General features: G+C 31.8%; 1 protein-coding gene across 4 annotated transcripts; it reads right to left on the bottom strand.

Moving 5' to 3' along the window:
• Nucleotides 1-114: 114 nt before the first annotated feature.
• On the bottom strand, nt 115-26,931 carry MICU3 (Mitochondrial calcium uptake 3). Of its 4 annotated transcripts, XM_090180637.1 has the most exons (13): nt 26,614-26,931; nt 26,345-26,480; nt 23,482-23,592; nt 23,325-23,372; nt 18,439-18,521; nt 17,902-17,982; nt 12,449-12,529; nt 9,918-9,947; nt 4,764-4,867; nt 3,963-4,140; nt 2,259-2,367; nt 1,909-2,066; nt 115-945 (listed from the first exon to the last, which is right to left on the bottom strand). In XM_090180637.1, exons 1-13 carry the CDS (start codon nt 26,839-26,841, stop codon nt 877-879), a joined length of 1,416 nt encoding a protein of 471 aa, XP_090036763.1. In that variant the 5' UTR covers nt 26,842-26,931; the 3' UTR covers nt 115-876. The 4 variants fall into 4 exon arrangements, with proteins under 4 accessions (XP_090036763.1, XP_090036776.1, XP_090036768.1 ...); XM_090180650.1 differs by lacking the exon at nt 17,902-17,982; XM_090180642.1 differs by lacking the exon at nt 9,918-9,947 and having other exon boundaries at nt 116-945.
• Nucleotides 26,932-27,501: the final 570 nt, after the last annotated feature.

The raw sequence follows: 27,501 nt of genomic DNA, 5'->3' as shown, positions 1-27,501 counted from the left end.
GCATGACAAACCATTTCAAAAGAACAAAGTTAAGAAAAATAATTCAAAAGACATCTACAAATAAACAATTTTATTTATACAATCAGATAATTACAATTTTTAAAAGTTGTTTTTAATGGTACTTTTTAAGAACAAAAAAGTATGGTTTTGTAAATTCATTTCAAATTGGATATTATACTAATAGAACTAAAAACTTCCCCAAGGTAGGCACAAGCACATATTTCCATTTAAACTCTCAATAAAACATTTTGCTTTCAAATAAGCACTTGCACCTATTGTCTTAGTGGCTTTTAAAACATTTTCTGACAAATTGGTGTTTCTATAAAATACCGAGGGTAAATGTTTTTTCTATCGTTATTGAAGATAGAACACTCCCTCTAGTTGATAGGGATTTAGAGTCTACGTACAAAATGCATGTATCAATATAGTACTAAACAGCTTAAGCTCATGACGCAGATAAAACATTTTATTTTTTATATTATAGAAACACCTTTTTTCTTGTAGCAAATAAAGGATTACTACTTAAAATTTGCATTGAAAAAAAATATATTCAAATCAGGGTAGCCTAACATGCAACAATTAAATTTTCCTTTTAAGGGGTAAATTGGGGCAACTTGTTTACACCATCGCAATATTAACTTTCACAAACACCATTTTTATGTCCTTTAACTGGTAAGCACCAGTTTTTTTCTCGTGACCTTGTTTAAGCAAATTTTATTGAATTGAGTTTAATAGCCTTAAATGAAATGAGACTTAAAACTTCTATTTAATAGCCTTGACAATTGGTATGATTAGCTTTAAATAAATGTTTAACTACACAATAAGGTCATATAAAGTGTTGGATAAGACCAAACTATACACAAAATCTTAAAAACATTAGTTTCTCATTTCAGTTTTTACACATGATTTGAAGGCATCCCAGCCTTCAGTTTTGACAAGATGCGACTGTAAAGTAGAAAAAAATCCATTTGGTTATTTTAATTTTACTAAATCAATATAAGTTTGTATGAATACATTTTCAAGATTGTTACTTTTATGAAAATTAATAAGAATTGTAAGCTAGAAAATTAGACTAATTTTTTCCAGAAAACCCTTACCAAAAAATAAGTTGGTTTTTAGTTGGTATTTAGTTGGTTTTCACATTTAAGTTGGTTTTTAGTTGGTATTTAGTAGGTTTTCACATTTAAGTTGGTTTTAAGTAGGTTCAAGTTGCCAGCATATTTTAATAAACTATTTAAAGAGGTAATAAGTTGTTTTTAAGTTGTTTTTAAGTTGGCTGGAAAATACTCATTTTTTGAAGTTGGTTTTTAGTGGTCAGATAATTACTTATAATTTTTAAGTAGGTTATAAGGTGGCTTTAAGTGGTCTGTATTAAGAGGTCTTTTTAAGTAAGTTTTAAGTTGGTTTTAAGTGGTCTTTATTAAGAAAGCTTTTAGTTGGTTTTAAGTTGGTGTAAAGTGGTTTTTAAGTAGGTTTTTAGTTGGTATTTAGTTGGCATTTGTTCCAAATACCAACTTAAAACCAACTTAAAAAGTTACAAGACCACTTATTTTTTGGTAAGGGAAGTTTCCATATTTTCCTAAAAATTAGCCTAATATTGTTCAAATTTAAATTTCACAGCATTTTTGCCTCATTTGTTAAATTCAAAAGTAAAACTAAACCACTAGACTGGTCTAGAGTCTAGACATTTCAAGGTCAAGTCTTTTTCACAGTGCGTAAATAAAGCACAAGTATAGTGTCGGAGGCTTATTTCCAAGGGTGCAGTAGTGACTGTAGAACTATGTTCCCCTTAAAAGATAATGTTTCAATATTTATTTTGCTGCACTTAATTTTCTGTAAAATTAACAACTCTAAAATTAATTAATTACCCAACTAAATAGACTCGACATTAGATATTTGAAAAATTACCCTAAATCCACGGTGAATACGATCTCTCATAATAGCAATGAATTCCTTGTACGACAAATGGCCATCACCATCTTCATCAAATATTTGAAATACTGTGTTCACGAGGTTGGTATCTAAGCTGTGACCTGTACATATTCTTACTGCTCGATGAAATTCCTCTGAAAAATATGTAATTATTGTGTTTACAACTAGGTATATACTAGTCATGTACAAGTCTTGATTTTGGGTTTTCAAGTTGAGTCTAGAGTGCCCTAAATTTGAGTATCAAGTTGTGTAAATTTTTTTTAGTTTTCGCCTTGATACTCGAACAAGTTCTCAGACCCAGCTAGTATTTACACATAAAACATTACCTTGTGATATTGGTTGATTGGCAAAAGTAAACATCCTCATAGCAATTGCGAAATCTTCCAAATTGTTTAAAAACTGGCAAAATGCCTTGAATTGTTCAAATGTTATGCCCTAATTTAAATAAATAGTATTAATATTTGAATTACAGGCAGATATGAGTTAGTATGAATGAAACCAATGTCACCTTGTGGATTCAGAAACCTTTTATAATGCCAATAAATAATAATTTTATAAAGACAAACGTATTTGAAATGCGTGGCAAGATAAAAATTAAAACCATTATTTTACCTAATTCTATAAAATCTTATAATAAAAATTGCTATAAAAATTTCTACAATGTTTTCCAGATTAGATTTACACAAAAAATGCATAAAAAGGAAATACAATATAAAATTTGGATCGTAGATGTAGTCTAACTTGTGCATAGATTTATCCCTAAACATTCAACCTACTAGTTTTCTAGCGTAGCCTTAACCCATATATTCTCAAGTCATGACTCTTGAGCAATGTCTGAAAACACCCTGTCCACGTCAGCCAACATTTTCACACCACTTAGATTAAAAATTGTTTGTTGAAAGACATTGCATTTTTTTCACATACTCCATGGAAAGTTTTTCAGATGTTTCATGATAACCACAAAAAAATTACTCATAACTCAAAAAATCTCTACTACAATTTACATATAGTTATTTAATATTCATTAAGTTGCATGAAAATTAAATCGAAAACTGAAACTAAGCCTTTGTCAAAAAATATTGGGCCAACAAAAGCAATTGCGTGCCCAAGACAGAAAATATTTTCTTCATTCATAAAGAGCAACTCAGTTTAGCACCTGCGTTGGTAAATAATGTTTTGTAAAATATGTTGGCTTTTGTGACTAGGCCAATAGAGAATGACTAAAGCTATGTAACCCTTACAAGGAGACTACCCGAGGTGGTTATCTCCGATTTGGTTCAAACTCTGGTGGTAAATAGACCATGTAACTTGAAAATCCCTAAAAGGGTGGATCGACAAGAATGGGTTTTCATTTTGCCATGGCAACCAAAAATGTTTTTCACAACTTAAAAACTGATTTTCTCTATAAAAATTAACATGGGAAAATCGAAGATTTTAAGGGTCCCCCCCCCTAACAATAGTTTTCAAAAAATTAAAAAAGGTTCATCAATTAGATACATAATTCTGATCATGGCTAAATCTGGTACATTTGGACCAATATACGTCAATTTTGGTAAATATGAGTAAATATACATATATTGGGTAAATACGAGTAATCAGTTTTTAAGTTGTGAAAAACATTTTTGGTTGCCATGGCAAAACGAAAGCCCATTCTTGTTCACCCTTTTAGGGCTTTTCAAGTTACATGAAGGTCTACTTACCACCCGAACAAAATTGGAGATAAACACGTCGGGTAGTCTCCTTGTTAGTGACCAATATCTTGATTTACATCCCCAATCATGGGTTTCATTTAAATACCATATTTTACCTTGAGAGACTGAAAAAAAGTGCTACTGGATCATATGAAGTCAGTACACACCTAAACATAAACCTAACTAAACTCATAATTACATTACAAAGTCTCCCATACCTGAAATTCCTTTATACCAAAGCAAAAGTTTTAGGAATACAAAGAAATTACATGTGTTGATCACAAATCTTCAAAATATTTTAACAGAACATAGTTTATTTGTTCATGTAAATTAAAATACCTTTTCATCTGGAATTCGTTCCTCTACTCTTTGGATATACGCTTCATAATCATCGCTGTGGACGTAAGTGTAACGAAGTAGAATTCTTGCAAAATCTACTTCAGATATAGTGGGCATCCCCCTAGAAAATTCGGTGAACTCTAACTCAAGTACTTCAGTTTGTAAGTTGTCCATAAACCTAAATAAAAATAAAAATTTATTGTACCTTTTGTTTATATCTGTGTAAATTCACCACCAAATACCAATTCATGACCAAATATGAATCTTGAACATTTTAAAAAGCTACCACATTATCTGGTCCAAAATCGCAAGAGTTGTGCTGTATAGTATGTTAAATATTTTATCATTTTATTTTGGAGTTCTAGCCTTAAATTCTCATTAAATACTATTACCAGAAAAAAAAAGTTTGGAAAAAAGAAGTTTTAAAGTGACCTTAGAAATCAATCACTAATTAAAAGTATATTGTTAGGCTTTATTGAAAAAAAAACCTAGGGTTTGATTGATTTCCATAAACAATTAACTTTAGTAAGCCCTTTTGTCCATGATTACCAGTATTCTGGATATAGATGCAATCAATTTACCATACTGCTTTTGCTGAAAATTTAGGCAGGATATTACATATTTTTATTTACAGATCCTAATAACCAAGATTAAAACTTATCATTTTTAATCTCACTATAACCATAGCTACTGATTTGATTTTAATGAGATTTAATAATAATAGAGAGTGATCTGCCCAATTTTTACTCTTTATAAATAACTGCATGCACCAGAAACAAATTTTCTTAAAAAATAACATACTTGTAAAAGTCTTTGTAATTTAAATCCTCATTTCCTTTTCGACCAAACAAGTGAATAAGTAAAGTTGTGTCTACAGGATTCATTGGAATAAGAGCATTGGCATCCTAGTAAATAAAAAAGGAAGTTTTATTACTTTATGTACAAAATTTAGCTTTAGAAATTCATGCAAATGTAAATTTTTTTTAAGATTTAATGCATTAGCAAATCTGAGTGAAATGTATTTGTAATACATGCTACAGTAATTATTATGATCCTTAACATTTTGAACGTATTGTCATAATTTTACTCGATACAATTATTTACGGAATACTTTGAAGAATAAGTAAAAGTGTAAAATACAACACATGCCAAGATTCACAATGAATAGAATTTCGCAATAGCAAAAGTGAAATTTAGAGAAAGTGTGTCAGTTCATGTCCATTGCTAAGGATCTACTGAATGATCCTATCAAGACTTATGCTCTCTAGCTTTTGTTGATGGGATACTGACACACATTTCCTCAGAGTGGCTAAAATTCAATGAGCACGAGGCCTTGTCCAGTACCTACTAAGTTCTTGATCATTATTCACACCAGAGGCCACTATATCTATTTTTAATTTCATTTGCAAATAACTATCGACCCTTTCATAATTACGTCATTTTCGTCACTTTGTAATTTTTAAAAAATAAAAACTACATGCAACTCATTGTTATGAAAGATAAAAACAGAAAAAAATAAAATGGCATCAATTAACTTTATTATCAAAGGTCGTTTTTCCTACAGCAATTTAGAAAAGTGTAGCAGAAAATATAAAAAGTTTGAAATATAAAATCTTTCAATGTACGATGAAATTTTTACCTCATGATGGATAAGAAAAAGTATTTGTTCTAAATAGAGGTAGTATTTAAAGAAGTGTAACCTTAATTTACTAAAAAAGTACATTCATTAAGGGGGAAGAGTACCTTGATGAATTTCAAATCTTTGACACTAGAGGTCAGTAAGACAGACACCTTGTTCCTGCTCCCTAAAAAAATTGTAGTAGCTTATTTAGGATATTTCCTCTAAAATACCATGTTTGGTATATTCCAAGGATGGTTCAAATACAAAAAGGCAGCTAGTACACTCATCAAAGGCGTAAATTTGAAGTAAATTTTATTCAAGTGGGTAAAGCCCTAGCAGCTACATTCTTTTCAACGTGGTACAGCAGCAACCACAAAGATCTCCTCCATGGTTTATGCTAAAGGATTATCCCTCTCTTTTTCTGCCACTGCCAATAGGCACACCTCTGATTTTCAAAGGACGATTACCGCTCACCCACCCTCAAACCTTCCCTCTTCGCTGGACAATTGACCGTTGCATTACTAGTGGTCTCACGTTAGTCAGGGTTAAATGACTACAGAGTGCAAATTAAAGGACATCACACTTCTTCTATGGGATTTGTTTTTCAAATTGAACCATGTTGTTAAGCTTGATCAAAGGAGCAAAATTATCCATTGCCATTTATCCCTAGTTTCTATAGTTTGTCCAGTATCAGCGGTCAAAAGTGGACAAAACTTAGTATAGTTTATTTGATAAAAGGAGTCACAGCCCATCAATTAGCGTTCTACGTTTGCGCGTCGCTAGTCCAGGCTCACTATCAATTTAGAGTTTTCTTGCCAAGATTTTTACACCTCTACTTCATTATTTCTTTTCTCACAACTTATTATTCGATGAATTTTCCCTTACCAAAAAATAAGTTGGCTAAAAACCACTTAGGACAACTTGTATTTCAACTTGGTTTTCAGTTTGTATTTGGGACAAATGCCTACTTAAAAATAACTTAAATCCTCTTTATTAATCAACTTATTTCCAACTAAACCAGAATCAACATTTACATTTAACTACTTAAAAGCAACTTAAATCCTACTAGGGAATAATCTAAAAATCAACTTAAAAATATGTAATTTCCTGACTACTAAAAACCAACTAATTATAAACTTAGCAAAAGCAGTATTTTCCTAACAACTGAATAACAACTTATTACCCCTTTAATAGTAACTTGAAATATGCTGACAACTTGAGCCTACTTAATACCAACTCAATATCAACTAATAATGTGTATACAAACTAAATACAAACTGAAATCTAACTTATTTTTTGGTAAGGGTTCGTATGGGGAATTATTTATTATTCAATATTTTATGAGAAATAATAAAATAAAACATCCCTTACCAAAAAATAAGTGGTCTTGTAACTTTTTAAGTTGGTTTTAAGTTGGTATTTGGAACAAATGCCAACTAAATACCAACTAAAAACCTACTTAAAAACCACTTTACACCAACTTAAAACCAACTAAAAGCTTTCTTAATAAAGACCACTTAAAACCAACTTAAAACTTACTTAAAAAGACCTCTTAATACAGACCACTTAAAGCCACCTTATAACCTACTTAAAAATTATAAGTAATTATCTGACCACTAAAAACCAACTTAAAACCAACTTCAAAAAATGAGTATTTTCCAGCCAACTTAAAAACAACTTAAAAACAACTTATTACCTCTTTAAATAGTTTATTAAAATATGCTGGCAACTTGAACCTACTTAAAACCAACTTAAATGTGAAAACCTACTAAATACCAACTAAAAACCAACTTAAATGTGAAAACCAACTAAATACCAACTAAAAACCAACTTATTTTTTGGTAAGGGATAACATAAAAGAAATACTAAAGAAATCAGAATGTATATGATTAACAGTTTTGTTGAATCCCACATTCAACTCGCGTCACTAGTCACAAATAACAAAATTTGTACCGTCGCTTTCGCTACGAGGCTATAATAATCCGTAATATAACAAGCCTTTGTACTTTATTTGCTTATTTCAAAAGTGTATTCAGCGATACCATTAACGTTTTCTTGACTTACATTTAACTCTTAATTTGATTTGTTGAAGTGTAACACCTTACCTCCCGTGATAACTATATCCCTGACGAAAATGACTAGATCCAAAGTCGGATCCAACTAGAATCAAGACACATTCAACTAGATTTTGATCAAATCAGAAAAGAGTCAAATTTAGCACATGAAGGATGTTTTTTCGCTTTAATTCAAAGTTGACTGAGCTAATTTTATCAATTTTAATACCTTATCTCATGCGCAAAATAGATTGGCCAATATTAAATTCAATAGTTACTTAGCTATAAAACCCTAGGAGTTGAGTTTTTTTTTGTCTACTTAACCAATCAACCAAAAACCTTATTTATTTCTTAAGCTCTAGCAGTATGTTTGGTCTATGGAAATATAGTTTTAGGTGTAAATATTAAATCAAAAGCTGATTTTAGAGTAGTTTTCCCTTAAATTAAATTTAAAATAGTCTACATTTTAAAATAAAATTGCTTGTAAGAATTAATATTTATGCCGCGGTATAAGATATTACTTAGGTAGTCTTAAGTTGGATTGGAACGATGTTTTAAAAAATGTCGTATTTTCCAAAGTCAGTCGATCCACTCTTTCGACATACTCCTGACCCCGAACTCCAAGAGGAAAAACATACCCAACGCCATCTCCTGGGTACTTCTAATTTTCAGAAAATTAAGTTAAACAACTCTATTAATTTCTTGGTCTACATTTAAGCTATAGGTCTAAAAATTACCAAAATGATATTAAGCACTAGAGAACAGTTTGATTTATACAGAAAAATTCATTTCGAAAGAATTCCTATAAATAAATAGAAGTTGACTCGAATTAGAAAGTCTAATTTTTCAATTACTCTCGGTACTCTTTCCCCTTATAGCTGAAACAAGAGATTTGTAGCATACCTTAATTTTAAAACCACAAATTAGACAACACATTATGCATAATTGGTCGTATTGAAAACTTGAGGTTAGATCAAACACTTTTCAATTAGTGTTTAATTTTATCGTACATATTATTAGTTGAAATTTAAGTAAGGAATTTGTGGATTGTAATGCGAACATTTAATAACAATTGTTTTAACCAATGTTACCATCCACTGATATTATCGACTCATTTTGTGTCAGTTGGTCGATCAAAATATTGTTCTTATGAATACACTGGTAAACATGGCAAATACCTCTAAATGGTAGTATAATTGACATGGTCAATTGCTGCATGATTTTGTTTTGTAAACAAGTGTATCAATACTTAGTTTTGATTTATTAAATTTCAATTTAAATGAAAAGTTTAATTTTTAACAACTTACAAAATTTTCATTTAAAAATTTCCTTATTAATAACTAAGTATCCCTTACCAAAAAATAAGTTGGTTTTTAGTTGGTATTTAGTTGGTTTTCACATTTATGTTGGTTTTAAGTTGGTTTTTAGTTGGTATTTAGTAGGTTTTCACATTTAAGTTGGTTTTAAGTTGGTTTTAAGTAGGTTCAAGTTGCCAGCATATTTTAATAAACTATTTGAAGAGGTAATAAGTTGTTTTTAAGTTGGCTGGAAAATATTCATTTTTTGAAGTTGGTTTTAAGTTGGTTTTTAGTGGTCAGATAATTACTTATAATTTTTAAGTTGGTTTTAAGTTGGCTATAAGTGGTCTTTATTAAGAGGTCTTTTTAAGTAAGTTTTAAGTTGGTTTTAAGTGGTCTTTATTAAGAAAGCTTTTAGTTGGTTTTAAGTTGGTGTAAAGTGGTTTTTAAGTAGGTTTTTAGTTGGTATTTAGTTGGCATTTGTTCCAAATACCAACTTAAAACCAACTTAAAAAGTTACAAGACCACTTATTTTTTGGTAAGGGTAATCACCAATAAGTGTGTAGAAAATTCCAAAACAGAACTGTTGGGTAAAATTATTCTTTTAAATTGATATCAAATACTCTCATTAATATGAAAAATTAATGTTTAGCAAATTCAGTTGGCACAAAAGGCAGCATTTATTTTTAATTCCTAGCAAATCGAAAACATTGTTATAAAAACCTTGTTATAAATACAGCAGTAAAGGTAAAGGAGGAGAAAAAGCATACCGTTAAAATAATTAGTTTCGTTTAGATTTTAACAAAAAATAAAGGGAAGGAAGTACCTACGGTTATTTTTTAAATAAATATAGCTTACATATCAAGTCAATTCCAAAGCAAATTAGAGTGCCAAGAATAGAAGTTCATAAACGTGTTTTAAGAGTAACCATGCATTAGAAAAATTGTGTGCAGGAAAATATGTTGTGAAAACATTGTCTTACTGATGCCATGGCCTGTCTTGAATACAAAACCTGTACATAAATGGAAGGAAAGGGTGCAAAGATAAGAACAAAGTGAATGTGAGAAGGAGAAAAATAAGTTGAAAGGGACAAAAGTTCCGTTAAGTAAATAATACCACCATATTATCATCTGAACACTAGATGAAATCCAAGGCATGTAGCCAAACCAAAAATAAACAACAGGATCACTCGTTACTAAAGAAAACACACATACTGGTACAAATATATTGTTGGGAGAAACAATTTCACTCTAGAAATATTCTATTTACAAGATGAAGAGCCTCAATATTCAAAAACTTAATTTTGCTTTACACTTTTAAAAACATGAGTTTATACATGTTTATACATTAATATTTAAGAAATTTGAAATTAATTTGTTTATTTCAAAGACTTTACTAAAATTAAAAAAATATAAATTCATCACACAAACCTTACTTACCATAAACTTAAATTTAAATAGATTTAAATAATAATTTCTTTTAGTAAATATATTTAATAGTCCAGATAGAATTAAGTAAGATAGTTATATATCTTAATTTTCCTTGGCTCAAAAATTCAGGCAATTGTCGCAATGCAAGCTAGCAGCACCGCCATACGAGTTAGCAAAATGTACTATGGATATTCGTTTTGTCAATAACATCATTAAACTATTTTAAAATAAAAGCATGATAGCAAATAATATCAAAACACGCTACAAAAACCACAAACAAAATTTAGTAGACTAAAACACTTCAAAAAGGTAAAAAATCAAAAACCCATAATTCATCTAGAGGCCTTTAATCTTATTCGGTAACTATAACTTCTGTTCTATTTTAAAACAAAGGATACAGGTATAATGAAATCTTTGAAAAAACTTCGGAATAGAGGATTGAAACTATTAATTTCTTATTTTTGAAATATTAATTTTTAATTTCTGTCTCCTAACGGATATGCACATTTTGGTTTTTAAAAGTGTGAAGAAAAACTGTTTTGAATAGTATCTGTATGCTTTTGGAAGAATGAATCACCTGTGAAACAAAATTTGAATTTTTTTAGTTAAAATTACATTCAGATTATTTGTTGTAAATTTTTCAACTTTTCATGCATAGGTGGCGCCGCAGGGAGGGTGTAACTCAATTTTTATCTCAAATTTAACTCTTTTTACTTCTTTACATCTCCATGTCAAAAGATTGTAAAGTAAATAAGCACACGATTTTAAGTTACGCTTTCCATTGCTCGCGCACAAATGAAAATGTATACAATGCAGTATACCCCATTCAGCATTTCTACTTGGACAATTTCAGTTATTAGTCTCAAAAGAAGAGCCATTTCATAAATGGAAAACACATTATTAGTGTAGTTTCTGACAATGGCATAGACAGAAATTCTTTAAGGGACAATTCAAACTATGTAAGATTTAATTCAGGGGTTAATATTTAGTATAGGAGATGTTATAGTGTAATATTAGGATTAAATCTTATAGGGGAAAACCAAGAAAATGTTAAGATCTCCCACTTATGTAAATTTGCTCTATTTTCTTTGTGTCAGCCATTCAAGGGTTTAAGGTAAAAATATCTGACTTCCACTTTTTCTTGTCAGTACCCATCAGTGCTTTTTAAACTGTTGATCCAACATGAAATCCAGAACTTATTTAGGTTACTTAGAATGTACTTGTTGACCCCCATTTAAGAAGTTCTACTTAATCCAGTCTGAAATTTGCAATTCAGAGTAAAACAATAATGCCATCTGTCAGCGAATATTTTTCCTTGAGACAATAATTGATATGATTAATTAATTAACTTAATTCAGTTTTTATTTAAATTGAAAAAATTAATTAAAAGGTCACGTACTTTTCCATAACTGACTTGCGTTCTCGAAAGTTAAAGGAAAAGTCCAGGTTGGGTAAAACTTGGGTCTATTTGAAAGATCTTGTTTAAATATACTAAAAAAATCAGTTGTAAAATTTTATCTTTTTTTAATGACGAGAAATTAATTTTTAAACGAGCGAAATTTACCGCCAAGCGAGCTGCCATTTTCTTTCGCCTTCCCTCCACGGACCGCACGCGGAGCAAGCACGCGGGGAACAGAGCGCTGTTAAAGCCTGTTATAGCACGAACAGCGCGTGATTAAAGTCCTAAAACGTCACCCCGAAACAAAAAATGGCAGATCGCTTGGCGGTAAATTTCGCTCGTTTAAAAATTAATTTCTCGTCATTAAAAAAAGATACAATTTTACGACTGATATTTTTGAGTTTATTTAAACATGATCTTTCAAATAGACCCAAGTTTTACCAAACCTGGACTTTTCCTTTAAAAGAAAACTTGGTGACAACTGATATTATTAATTGGGAAAATCGAAGGGTTTCTACTTGAGAGAGGAGCTTAGATAGTACATGCTAGTGGGCCTGGAAGGTAGACCCATACAATCATAATAACCATAATGAGTTCTTGATGTTATATATATTATAAACTCATATTTATATTAACTCAATATGTAGCGCCTTTCAAATTATTTTGAACAGTAATAATACATACAAGTTCTTTGCCTTCAGATGATGTTGTTGACCCTCTAAGAATGTTTCCTTTCCTAGCCACAGTTGAAAATATTTTTTCAAGCTGAAAATAAAAAAATCTAAGCATCCACTTTATATTAGATATTGAAGTAGTGCTCTTAAAAGTGTGAATTACAGACAAAATTCCAAACATAATTAAAATGTCATGATTTTGTCTTCTATACAAAAAGTTAGGTCACAACTAAACAATGATCTTAACAAAATCTTCTATTAAATTTTCTCCGTTTCAGTGATTCCAGAACCATAAAAATTCTCACTTTAAAAACACTAATATCTTTTCATTTTAGCATGCTGTTATTGTTCGGAAATTTATTAATAGGCAGTATAGAGGAAGTAAATATTATTTTTAGTATTATGACAACCAAGTTTATATTACTAAAAGTAACAACATAAAAGCACAGATATCATTAAATAGATTGAAAGATTTAAGAACACCGGCAGTGTATGCAAGAATAGTTGGCACTGGTGTCACAAAAACATGTTTTTAGTTTTACTATATCAGTGGTATCTGACCGTCGAAAATTTTTGTATCTACCTTCCTCTTTATTTTTAAGATGAGTGAGTCACAAATTGAGATGAAACCGAGATGTTTCTTCTGAAGTTCGCGTTGACGCTTGTGAATCGGGATTATAAAACAATAAGCTTAGTTGTTTAATTTCTTGCTGTAGCAGTAGTCACCAAAGAGATCCCATGCACTCGCAGATTTACTTTTCTTGAGTAATTCTGGGGAAACCATTGGCAAGTTTTTGTGTGGAAGTACATCACTTTATCAGACCACGAGGCCATACCATTACTTCCTCAATTTATATGGCCACATAGAAGCCTATACTGAAAATTGACTTTGAACTGGGCTTATGTAAAGAATAATCTGATAATGTACTTCCCAAAAAACAAATTGAAGGTGAATTGTGCTCAATTCCCCATTTGATCTCAGGCAAGAAAAAAGGAAGATAATCGAACAAATCCTTGAGATATTCTGGGATGGATTAATTCTTCAATTAACTTATTACCACGTTCTACCACCAAAGTATATTGATGGAACAAAAATGGAACTAAACGGGGTTGAGTATATATTACAGACAGTTAAATGCTGTAACTTTATGAATCATGATGGGTAGAACTAATTAAACCCATTTGGTCTCTTGAATGCCCCAGTCACATTCAGCTGATGTTCTCAATTTGCATTAACTTATATGATAACTTAATTTCTAGGGGTGTGCAAAATATTTGGTTAGACCAAAGAATTCGATTGAATACCAAATCGAATATTCGATTCGTCAAATCGAATAGCACTTAGTTTTTCTTGATCAAATAGTCGAATATTCGAAAAGATAGGAAAAAAGTATTTGGTATTTTCAAATAGTTTGCAAACTGGTCGAATAACCGCGGGTCTTTTTTCTAATTGGTTGAGTTTCAAGGCCATCAGAGGAGAACGCTGTGAAATTTCCGAACTAGTGCTTATTTCTGGCACCTCTCTTTAGGCCACAGCAGCAAGGACCATATAAAGAGTAACTTGCGCGTCCACTATTCATACCGTATGTATTAAAACTTCTAAGCGAAAGGCAGAAGCTGTTTATTCTAGCGCCTATTGGCTAGATTATTCGCGTGTTCTTTGTTATGGAATTTTCTAGGATAGCAAAGTAAAACTTAAACGTAAACCAAGTTCAAAACAAAACTAATAACTGGGAGAAAGTTAGAAGTAAGTAACTTTTTGGATTTTTCGGTCTTGGAATTTTTGAGTTCACTAAATTATTGGTTTAAAATTATTATAAATTAAATTAAATATTTTTATTTGTAATATAAGATCTGCTCCTTCATGTTTGACATTTATTTAAAAATTCGAGATTTTAATGAAGTGTTTGCAAAGCATGAAAAATACAGCAGATCCTTTGATTTTAATTGTAGTTAGTAGTTAGTAAAAAATAAAAATCGCTAGCTGACTTGGACCTGGGGTAGTTAAACTTCAAAAATGTGTATTTTAAATTTTGAAAAAGTTTAGTGTTATAGTTTAAATTTATTAAATAAAATAAAACATAAATTATACATTTGGTTTAGTATTTTACTATTGCAAGTAAAATGAACAGTGATTTCAATTACTTTATTTTTTGGACAAATATGCAAACTATTTGGTTATTTCAAAACCAAATACATCCAACTATTTGGTATTCGAAATACTATTTGGTATTTGATCAGTTAACTGGCTTAAAATTTTGCTGTAAAAATATTCGACCAAATTATTTGACGTTATAATTATTCAATTTGGTATTTGAAGTGCTTTAAAAAATAATATTTGATACTCGCTTCGGCCCCCAAAAAATGGTATTTGCACACCTCTATTAATTTCTTAAATGAAGCAGGTATGACCAATGACTTTAGAAATGTAAATTAACACAAAGCGAATCAGTTGTAATGTTCGTTCAGTGACATCACATCAAAAACGACCAGTTCCAATCTTTCCTAAACCTGTTGACGACGGTCGGCCGGCGGATGTGGTTGAGTCCTCGGAAACTTTTTCGGTGGGTGCTGTTTCTGACAATATTGGAGTGGGGCGGTCTGGGTCTTCCATATCTCACGGTCATCAGGGCGAGAGTGGGTCGGTAGCTGATCTTTGCCGGGTGTTGACTGAGTTGGTACAGGGGTTGTCCAGTAGGATTCCTCGGCCGGAGCTGAATGGACATAATCCATTTCTTCCGTGCTCATCTTTGGGGGGGGGTCGGGGTTCAGTTGGGAATCCTTTTTCTCATTTGTGGGCTCCTAGTCTTGGCCCAGGGCCGTCTGTGCCTGATGGGGGGATACTTTTTGGGTCGCTGACCATCTTATCTAGTTGTTCTTTCAGTTTCCCCATCAAAGGAATGGCCACCCTTCTTGGAGTTGCCAACGCATACGCTACAGCTCCAGGTTTCAACTTAATACGGTACTCTTGAGGAATTTTCCAAGACCCCTGAAAAGACTGGTGAACTCCTGCTCAGGACTAACCTCTGTCAACTGATCCAACCGGCTACTCGGACGTCTCTGGACCACCTTTAGGTTTAGACTGGCTTGTAGTCCTAAAAGAGGATCTTTTAAGTTTTTCAAAACGTAGTCTGTCCTCAATCACCGTTTTCTCGTACACCATCGTGACCACAACAACCTGGCCTGGACCATACAACCTTCTATCCATAGGTTGAATCTTGGTTCTGAACGCCCAGACCTGCACTTCTGGAACAGCATTTACCTCGGCTCCAGTATCTACTTTGAACCGGACACCTACACCATTGACTTTTACGTCGACCAACCACTGATTGTCAACAGACCCTTCAGTCATCCCACCAAGGAACGCATCGTCTTGTCTCTGTGATCGTCCACCTCTTCCAGTAACCCCTTTCAAGTTAGTAGTTTTGTGCGACATGCGCTCTGGTAGTGGACTTTCTTTTGACAAATTGCGTAGATGGTAGGACATTGTTGGGCACTGTGCGACTCGTTTCGTCCACAACGTGTGCAAATCGAAGATGGTTGTCCCTTCATTGAATCGGTGGCGAGACGGGACCGTCATCGGTTACGCCGTGAACCCTTTTGACGTGTGCTATACGAGAATTGAAGCTTATTGATCGTACTTGAAGCTGAACCGGATTACTTTGAATCTATCTCATTTTGCTGTTTCTTCACCGTTTCAACCTGCTGGGCTTTGTTGACCACTTTCTCAAACGTTAGCTCCGTGTCTTACTGCAACCTCTGGGACAGCGCTTTATCTCGAATTCCCACTACAAAACGATCTGATTAAATCAGCTTCCAAAGCTCCAAATTCACAGTAACGTGCAAGGGCATGTAACTCCGTGACAAATGCTTCCACCCCTTCGCCGCCATCAGCTTGTACTCTATTGTTAAACCTCGCCCGCTCATAGGGGATATTCCACTGGCCAACAAAATGGGCATCCAACTGCTCCATCACTTTGACGTAATCCAGCTGACCCTCTCTCCTCAACTTGAACGCATCGAAAATGCCTTCTGACTTTTCACCCATGATGTATAACAACGAATTTACTTGCTCCTCCCGGGATTGTTAAACCATAAGCAAGGCGGAATCGCTCAAATCTCCTCTTCCAGGGACACCCTTCAGATGGGTTGTTGAAATTGAACGCCTCCGGTGTTATGTGATAGAGAGTAGTAGCAGTCTCTGCCGTCGTCATTGGAAGACGTGTACACAGACAATTGTCAACCATGAAAATCCTCTCAACGAGGCCGGAACTACTTCGACCCGAAATTACCAACTACTTCTGAAACCATGTAATGTTAGTTCGGCGACATCGCATAAAGAATGACCGGTTCGGATTAAAATAACTTTGTTTATTACAGTTTAAAAACATCAATTAATAGAACACTCTACTGGAACGGCATTGAACAACTAACTGCCCACAATGCACGCTTCGGCTTTTTATACAATTTCATAGGTCAACCTTTGTTGCCTTATTAGGTAAGATAAACTAATAATGGTCTTTTAGTATTTTAATTGCAACACAAATGGGAATTATCTACCATCGACCTGGTTAAAGTTGTTGACACAATGAGTTTCGTCATCCAACAAATGAGAAGGCAATTCAGAAATTTCTGGGTATGCCCAGATAGTACTACAAGTTAAACCATAATTTTCTCATATACATGTGCTTTGACCATAAGTTTAATCCCACCATGAGCCTAAGTCAGGATTATCAATAGTTAGTTTTAGTTGAAACGATGATGAATAATGTAATGGGGTCTAGTTACGATTTCGTTATTTGCAATAAAAGCATGTGTTGGGTATTGCCAGCTTTGACCAGAACAAATGTATCATTTTAAATTCTATTTAATAATTTTCAGATATATTGAAAAAAGAGTGGTCAGCCATTTTCTGCAAACCGAAGCACCCTTGGTCTAATTCAAAGATTGACACTTTTGGGAATGACTATTTTAGAAAGTTTTTATTGTGTACTTGATGATCGAGGTTTATACAATAAATTACCAAAGTGTAGTCAAGAATTTATCTATTTATATATAGAGAAAATGTTTATATTCCGTCAATTTTTACCTTCGCTCCCATTGCAGCTAGGATAAGAACCTGGCCCCTCCCCTTAAAATTCAATCAATTCCAGGCGGCACATCATGGCACCCTAATTATTACGTCCTCTTGACGCGATTGACGTAATATACGAATATCCGCGTGAGTGACGCATTAAATAAGAACACCTCCTTTTACATTTCCTCCCCCCTATAGTTGATTCCCCTTGTTCATGATGGGTCGCGACTGACGGAATATAAACATTCTCTCTTTATATAAATAGATCAATTCTTGGTGTAGTCAACGAAATTTATTTTTATGATCCTGTTATGGGTGAAAAACTCAGAGATGAGAATTGTTTAAGGGATTTAAGGGAAACTTTCACTATATGACGACCAACTTACTAATTCACTTGGTACTCCAGCGTACTGTCCCATCTTAGCAGAACTTTTTCTAAAGAAAGAAGATGCTAAAACATGCAGAACCTAAAGTGCAAATTGAAAATTCATGCAAAAAAAATTAAAATGGGAATGAAATTTCAAAATAATAAAAACCAAAATAATAATAATAATAATAGAATCTATCTAGCCTATTCTTCAAGGGTGTTTCCATAATACAGGTACAGGTTTAGGCTAGGTGTAGTGGCAATCCGTGGTTGTAAATACAGGGGACCTTAACTTTTAAGCTGGTGTTTGAAAATACAAATAAAAAAAATAAACAAAAAATGTGGATGACTGGATCAGTGAATAAAAAGTGCATGTTAAAACGCCCAATTTTGCAAAGAGATAGTTCCTCCACCAACAATATTGGATTAATTAGCATGTTAATAAAGGCTCTTAACTTCCATTTTCACCAATATATTTTACTTCATGAGATTAAATTTACCTGCAGTTTCAGGTACCATCAGTACTGTTTAATTTTAAAAGGCAGAAAAAACTTACGACGAGAAATTCTCTTTTATCAACCCGCTGATTACCATCTGTGTCGAACATGTTAAACGCAATGTGGAAACCAGAGTGGGGCTCTAAAATTAAAACCAAAGAACATTACATTACAAAGACTCCTTTAAAAAAATTGTTAGAGTTGGAGTAGTATTTTCAAAATCACATATTTATTTGTTTCACTACCTCACTAATAGCTGGAGATTTCAGTTTTGTATAATAAATATGAAAGCAAATAGAGTAACAACAGAGTTGCACTGTAGAATTTTATAACTGCTTTAGAATCGCTTTCTTTAGGCATTGTAATTTTTTGTAATGATCTACTTATAGAAAGTGCTTTTGAGAATTGGCAGGTAGCTGATACAAATCCTGGCTCTGACTAGACTAAAAATTTTCCATCTTCATTTTTTTTAAATTATTTAAAATAATTTTTTATGGGTATAATTCTGTACATTATCCAGAATGTATTTAATTATAATTCTGATGATAGTTAAATAAAGCCAAATTTATTATTATTATAAATTCTTTCACTTCCATAAAAATTATCTGAGGAAATGTATTCTGCTCCAACATGTGGCTACCGGTTCTTATCCATATCTATATTGTGCATGTTCAAAGGCAAAGTCCCCTCGGAGGGGTTATACAATCACCGTGTCTGTCTGTCTGTGTGTCAGTGTGTCTGTCCTGCGAATGCGTTCGCATTTTCCATGCAAATGTTAATCATTGCGTATGCCGTTTCTCGAAATTTCTGCTTTCGCATTTGCTAGGATTCTCGAAGGGTTGGCAAAACCACCGTGCGTTAACGGATAAATTTGCGGTTGGGTTTGGTTTGGATGGTGTTTTTTCGTTAACGCTCACCGTTGTGACGGTTTTAACTCAGTTTGATTGGAAATTTCGTTATTGTAATGTTTATGTGTAGGGTGTGAATGTTGAGTTTATGTTATGACGGTTGTGGGTGTTGAGTCTGTTGAGTTTGTTTTTGTTGAGTCTGTTGTGCTTGTTGTGTTGCGTTTGTTGGTTTGTATGGGCGTTTTCTCTTCAACTTCTTCTTAATGACTTTGGGACGGACCGAGTGCTGAGTGTTATGCAACCTCTCAACTTCCAATGGCAGGGTTTCCACCAATTGTACACGGTATTCGTCTTAGTATCAATTTGCGATTTATTGGCGCCGGCCGGGAATCGAACCCGGGTCTCCCTCGTGCAAGAGATTTACTCTAACCACTCAGCCACCAACGCTTGTTAAGTTACGGTGTTTTTCTAAAAAACAGCTTTGGCGAATGTCCTTTACAAAGTTATAACGTTAGGTACTATAATTTATTCTACATCATTTTAAATATTTATAAATTATTTTAATCTTATATTTAATTAAATATTTATAAATTATTTTAATCTTATATTTAATTAAATATTTATAAATTATTTTAATCTTATATTTAATTAAATATTTATAAATTATATTAATCTTATATTTAATTACATATTTATAAATTATATTAATCTTATATTTAATTAAATATTTATAAATTATATTAATCTTATATTTAATTAAATATTTATAAATTATATTAATCTTATATTTAATTAAATATTTATAAATTATATTAATCTTATATTTAATTAAATATTTATAAATTATATTAATCTTATATTTAATTAAATATTTATAAATTATATTAATCTTATATTTAGTTAAATATTTATAAATTATATTAATCTTATATTTAGTTAAATATTTATAAATTATATTAATTAAATATTTATAAATTATATTAATTAAATATTTATAAATTATATTAATTAAATATTTATAAATTATTTTAATTAAATATTTATAAATTATTTTAATTAAATATTTATAAATTATATTAATCTTATATTTAATTAAATATTTATAAATTATTTTAATTTATAAATTATATTAAATATTTATAAATTATTTTAATTTATAAATTATATTAAATATTTATAAATTATTTTAATTAAATATTTATAAATTATTTTAATTTATTAATTAAATATTTATAAATTATTTTAATTAAATATTTATAAATTATATTAATTAAATATTTATAAATTATATTAATTAAATATTTATAAATTATATTAATCTTATATTTAATTAAATATTTATAAATTATATTAATCGTATATTTAATTAAATATTTATAAATTATATTTATCTTATATTTAATTAAATATTTATAAATTATATTTATCTTATATTTAATTAAATATTTATAAATTATATTAATCTTTTATTTAATTAAATATTAATAAATTATATTAATCTTATATTTAATTAAATATTTATAAATTATATTAATCTTATATTTAATTAAATATTTATAAATTATATTAATCTTATATTTAATTAAATATTTAAATGTAAAATTTGATCGTGATCAGGAATTGAACTCGGGTCGCATTGTTACCATGCTAATAGTTCACCGCCGAGTCATTGACTTCCTTAGGGAACATATTAAAGTAAAGGAACCATTATGATAAGGCGGGTTTTGTTACTAAACGGATGAATACAATATCTGTGGATATATTTTATTGAACTTTGTTTTTTAATTTTTGTCAACTTGTTTTTATTTCATTGGGAATTGAACCGGGAGCGCGGTTTTAGGACTTCGATTCGTTGCCGCTGTGTTATTCCTTTTACGTTGTGTTATAAATCTGTAATATATTATTCAATGACGTTGTTAAACTCTTTAATTGTCAGTAGGTTTAGTTTTTTCGGATACTCTTTTTTTTTGTAATATAATATGTATCTTGGTTTTAGGCAAAGGAAGGGTCGTATGTTATTTTTACTAATCGAGATAATGTAGTTTTTTGTCTATTCTTTGATCTTATATTTTTATCTTTGGTTTTTTGAGATTATTTTGTTTCCACTAAAACGTCCAGTTTTGGAGGAGACTTTATAGTGTGTAGGTCGTGTTGTTTAGCTTATCCGATTTCATGATAATAACATCGAAAATTCCCGTTTGTTAATGGTAAGGTGTCGCACTAACTATTCCGTCTACGGTCATTTATTGATAAATGAGCTGTGGTTTAGTCAAGTGGCTTTCTGTGCTTTGAGATGGTAAGTTTTTCGCTTCTTGTTAATAAATTTTTTATTGGTGTAGATATTTGGACATCTAAGATTCCTAATGCAGTCATTGATTTCCTGGGTGTGCGAGTCATTATATGATATTGGAAATTGGATGGTATTGGTCTTTTTCATGCGGTATGTGTCACAACGTCAACAGGAAATCTTTGAGTCGTCCACTACCAGATATCGAATATAGCTATTCTGCGGTATCTTCATCAAGGGCGAGTGTTGAAATAAAATGAGCGTTAAAGATGCGGCAAGTATTTCATAAGCGAGAAAAATACAAATACCCTCTGTAGATATTTCTTTCATTAAAATTTGCTTCGTATTATATTTAACTGATAAACTTGTTCTGTAAATAGGGTTAAATTCAATTGTGCATTGTTTTAGTAAGTCTAACTCGCTGTTGTAACTACTTAATTTATAATATTCTGAATAAATTAAACTCGGTTGTTTCGTCTCAATTATTTAAATAAAAATAAAAATTTTATACCGGGCAGGGATTGAACCGAGATTACGTTTTTAGTAAATAACTCTGAATTGCAGAGATATCTTTAAGGGTCGTCTCTAGAAATTAATACCACTAGGGACCATTCTTCCGAGGAGAGGTATATTTAGGCTTGCCAACTTGTTTTTACAGTACATTTTCTTAACTTTTAGCAGCCTATACAATATTAGGCAAAATTGAACTACAGCGGCCTCATGTAATTTGTTTTTTTTTTTTGGTGGAGAATGTAGTACTTGACGCGTAGATTACAAAACTAATTTTTTTGGGCTGCAAATGATAATTTTTTTAATTAACTTAATTTTAAAAAAGTAGTAATTTTATGGAATTACCGTTTTTTATTTTTTTAACGGAGAATGTAGCACTTGACGCGTAGATTACGAAACTGCTTTTGGGCCGCAAATGATTATTTTTTGATTAACTTAATTTTTAAAAAGTAGTCATTTTAGGGGATTAGTAACGTTTTTCTAAAAAATAGTTCCGTCGTGTATCCGTCGACACCACTTTTTTGACACGCCCCAGCCCCATTCCGAGCATTGACAGTAGGCCTTCTGTAATCGTACCTAGTGGCATCGTAATTAGTGAAATCGTATCAACTTAAATAGTAACAAAAATGAGTACAGGTTTGCTTCCAAAACCCGAAAAAGACGTTACTAAATTCCCCGTATTGGCGCCTACGGCGCCGCGCACTCACTTCGCTCAAAAAAGCGATGGGCCATCTATAAAGCAACCTAGAGGACAGTACCAAGCCTTACGCATCAAGTATATACTTTTAATATCAACAAGAAAAAAGCGTTTGTGGCCCAAAAATACAAAACACCTAGAAAATGAACAAAAACTGTAATTTATTTTATAAAGTACGGGAATATCACGTGGAAATTATTAGGACACCGAAACTGTGGTGTCGGCGAACACACGACGGAAATAAGTACAATGAAACATGTGAAAATGCCCAAAAATGAAAAAAATTTCAAATTACATTAAAAATTTAAATAATCATTTGCGGCGAAAATAAAAAATAGCCTCGTCATCTACGTGACAAGGTCTATCAGGCTCAACAAAAATTAATGTAAAATTTAATGAAAATGAGAAATTTTTAAAATTAAAAAAAATTTAATAATCATTTGCGGCCAAAATAAAAAATACCCTCGGCATCTACGTGACAAGATCTATCAGGCGCAACCAAAATTAATATAAAATTCAATGAGGCCGCTGTAATTCACTTCACCCCAATAGGGATATAAAAAATAAACAATTAAGACTACAAAAAAATTAAATTTATCTTACTTGTTAAGACTGACAGTAGAAATAAGTACTCCGTATACGAAATTATACCTGTTAGAAAATAATAAATTAGCAGTTTAATGCAATTCTTTAAAAACCAAAAAAAAAAATAGCGTAGAAACATTTGGAGGAATTCAGAGTATAGTCAAATTGTAGATACCTATGTCATGAAGAGAACGGAAGAGCTTAATGCTGCCCTTCTTTCGGGCTGGTGTTTTATCATGAATATGATCCAGATCCTTTTTCGTTAACTTTTTCCTTTTCACCCTTGCTAATGAAAGAATTTTAAGAATTATGTAAAATAAGTTGGTCATACAACTTGGCACACATTAGTTAAATTAGGGTACAAAATTAAAACTTATAAATCTGTAGCTCATTAAAGGCACTATATCACGACCTATTTAAAAAAAAACTTTCTTGTAGTTCCATTTTTAGATGGCGTCAGGGTAGAAACGGACCTCCTATAGTTTTGTTCGTATTTGACTCTATAGGGGATAAGCTAGTTTTAAAAATTCCCCGAAATGAATTTAGACGAGGGAAGAGTTACTCGTTGTTCGGTCCAGGGAACTAAGAAAAGGATTATCTCTCTAGGGGTCCCTCTTCGCTCGGGTCTGCGCGACCGTCGAAAACTTTCATAGCCCAATTTTCGTTTCTACCCTCCAGCAGTTCATCCCCCTTTGGATGGAACACTTCTCGATATCTCGGTTCCGGTATCTTCAAGAAATGCTGTCCCTTTTCAAAACCGGCCAATCTTCCCACCCTGCCTAACCTTGAAAGTAATTTTGAAAACTCCCGCAAAAATACGAGGTCGCCACTATGCAGAACGTAAATATGGAATCACTTTTTAGAAAACAAGTTAGGTCAATACCAATTTTTTTCCGGTGATATAGTGCCTTTAAGGTAACTAGTTTTTCAACAGAAATTGTCCTTTCCAACAACTACAAATGTCTTATAGGTTTTGGCTAGATTTTAATACTTTTAAGCAAGCGGAGGCTCTATCAAAAAAAGTTACAAAAAAGTTTAGAAAAATGCTTTTTAAGGCGCTTCTCAGTGGCAGCACCTTCAGGGACTTACAGCGAGAGCCAAATTGTCTGCCATCTATTGGCTTCCCAAAAATACTTAATAATCACATGATTCCGAAAAGCCAATCAACACGAGAAGCTCGCAATTAGCCACACCTTTTAGGATAGATTTTGATGCTTACTCAACTTGTTTTGATTATTACACTAACAACATATAGTGAGTGAATACAACTAGACCGGAGCCACCACTTAATTCAAAGACTATAAATACTTTTAATTAAGGACTATAAATACTTTTAATTAAGGACTATAAATATTTTTAATTAAGGACTATAAATACTTTTAATTAAGGACTATAAATACTTTTAATCAAGAGCTATAATAACAACTTTTAATCAAGAGCTATAATAACAACTTTTAATCAAGCACTATAATAAATATTTTGGGTGAAGTAAACTACAGCGGCCTTATTGCTTTTTAATTTTTTTGGTTTGCGGCTGGTAGACCTTGTCACATAGATAGCGTGGGTATTTATTTTTATGGCCGCAAATGAAGATTTAATTTTTTAATTTAATTAATTATTGCACTAAGGCGACTAAGAAGCTCTTGTGGCATCACAGTTTAAAACTAAAATTATTATTTTTACCCGTTGCATACCCCACGTTGCCCTGGTCTTGCGATTTATTGAAATCTTAGGTATTACGAATAAAGGTTTTTCTTTACAATTTCAATAGTTAAGATGTTAGTAGGTACGATTCGAGATGGCCCATCAGTGTAATATAAGTATGGGGCTGGGGTGGCGCGAGAGCGTAGCGAACGTGCAGCACTGTCAGGCGTCAATACTTACTACCCCTAAAAACTGTTCAAAAACAACATTTTTAAAAAGAGTGTGGTGTCAGCGAATACACAACAAAAATAATTGAAACAAAAAACCTAAAATTGTGAAATGTTTAAATTAAATTAAAAAATGAAATCTTCATCTGCAGCCAAAAAAAACCCCTCATAATCTCCACGTCAAACTTATAAGGAAAAAAAGCAGCTGTATTTTAAGTTTGCCAAATACTTTTAATGAAGCGCTATAAATACTTTTAATCAAGCGCTATAAATACTTTTAATCAAGCGCTATAAATACTTTTAATCAAGCGCTATAAATACTTTTAATCAAGCGCTATAAATACTTTTAATCAAGCGCTATAAATACTTTTAATCAAGCGCTATAAATACTTTTAATCAAGCGCTATAAATACTTTTAATCAAGCGCTATAAATACTTTTAATCAAGCGCTATAAATACTTTTAATCAAGCGCTATAAATACTTTTAATCAAGCGCTATAAATACTTTTAATCAAGCGCTATAAATACTTTTAATCAAGCGCTATAAATACTTTTAATCAAGCGCTATAAATACTTTTAATCAAGCGCTATAAATATTTTTAATCAAGCGCTATAAATATTTTTAATCAAGCACTATTAGTACTTTTAATCAAGAGCTATATATACTTTTAATCAGTGTTCCTAAAATGTCACTTTTTTCGAATATAGGCCATGTCACTCTTAAATAGTGACAAATAATTACAAATTTGACAAATAATGGCATATAATGACAAATAGGGGAAACAAAAAATTTTGTACTCTTAGAACACTTTATTTGCTATGACTTTTAGCAATGAATAAAATAAAATAAATATAAAAAATAGCCCAATTCTTGGCAACCCCGCGTAGGATAATTACAAAAATAGCCTAAAATGCTTTTATGGTATTTCATACGAAACATTTATTAGTATTTTTACTTTTTCTAATATTTGCCAATATATGTCAATTTGTCACTAAAAATCATTATTTGCCATGTCACTTTTTGCCACTATTTGCCACAAGAAATGGCAGGTGGTATTTACCACCCAGGAACACTGCTTTTAATCAAGAGCTATATATACTTTTAATCAAGCCTTTCTTCTCCAACAAACACAAAAAACTAAAAATGCTCCTGTGACCAAAACTCACGTCTAGGCTCAGAATCTGTGACAGATTCTAAGAAATCTTGGGGAGTCATATAAAGCTGTCCTTCATGCTCGACAGACGCAAACCTGATAAACCTGCGTTCTCGAGGGGTAAGTTGTGTAATTTGCTGTTCTTCAATCTAAGAAGGAAAACATTAAAACGCCTATAGGTTGACCATTATGCGAAGGTTCTTGCTTGGGTGGGGTTTGAAGGTAGGGCATTCCAAAAGGGCACTAAGAGTATTTTAAATTATCCCATCTAACGCTACTTACAGTGGGCCGCTGCCTTGCATATATGGTTCCAAAACTGCCGGTAGATATAAAATTATTCCAAACGATTAGTCCTGTAACCCCGATAGTTCCAGCAGCACCGAGAGATATTATAGTTTGTCTGGCTATTTTACTGGATATTAAGCCTTCCTTGTGACTTGGTTTAATAAAACGAAAAGATGACCTATACCTATTAATGATGTTGAAAATTGTAGGTCTAGATAACCCCATGGTTATAAAATTTAATGGAAATAAACTAAATGTTTGTAAACATTTTAACAAGCTTCTTCAAGAAAACACTATTGCGAAGAATCCGAAGATGTCAAGATTGCCAACGTTAAGCAGACGACAATTTTTTCATTTTTACCATTCGTTAATTCATAAAGAGGGCGTACCATAAGCTGTCCGGAGCTAAGCAACTACAAAAACTTTTTACATTTAGTTCAAATAAACATTTAGCCCGAAATTGGCCGTTAGCTTATCACAATCCTTTTGCTTGAAAAGCATTAGACGCAAAATTTTCAATATTGAGTTTTGAGCTACTTTTGAGTGTTTTGAGGGAGATGACTTCAAATCTCGCCGCAATCATTGAAGTTAGAAAGGTGTTAGGATTCCATTATTTCAACAAGCACTATATAAACAGTTATTGCAGGTCCTGGCTCTCGGAAATATTACTTCTTTTCGATTTCTTCAAAGAACGTGCGGAGAGGAAGCTTTTCAATCTTTCCAAAAAGTGGTTATCTTATCTGCAACAAATGCAGGGACTTAAGCCCCATTTTCATGCTCGCTGGTAGCGGGTAAAAATCGACAAAATCCGCTTCAGCTATAGACTTTTTCCACTTTCCGCGTCGATCTGTTTCAAACAGATATTTTAGCTTTATTTTCACGCTT

This window comes from Leiobunum rupestre, chromosome 1, assembly GCF_980474605.1.
Source record: "Leiobunum rupestre chromosome 1, qqLeiRupe1.1.hap1, whole genome shotgun sequence".
Classification (NCBI taxonomy): Eukaryota; Metazoa; Arthropoda; class Arachnida; order Opiliones; family Sclerosomatidae; genus Leiobunum; species Leiobunum rupestre.
Note: the sequence above shows the minus strand (reverse complement) of the source record. Positions and strands in the feature narration are given on the sequence as shown.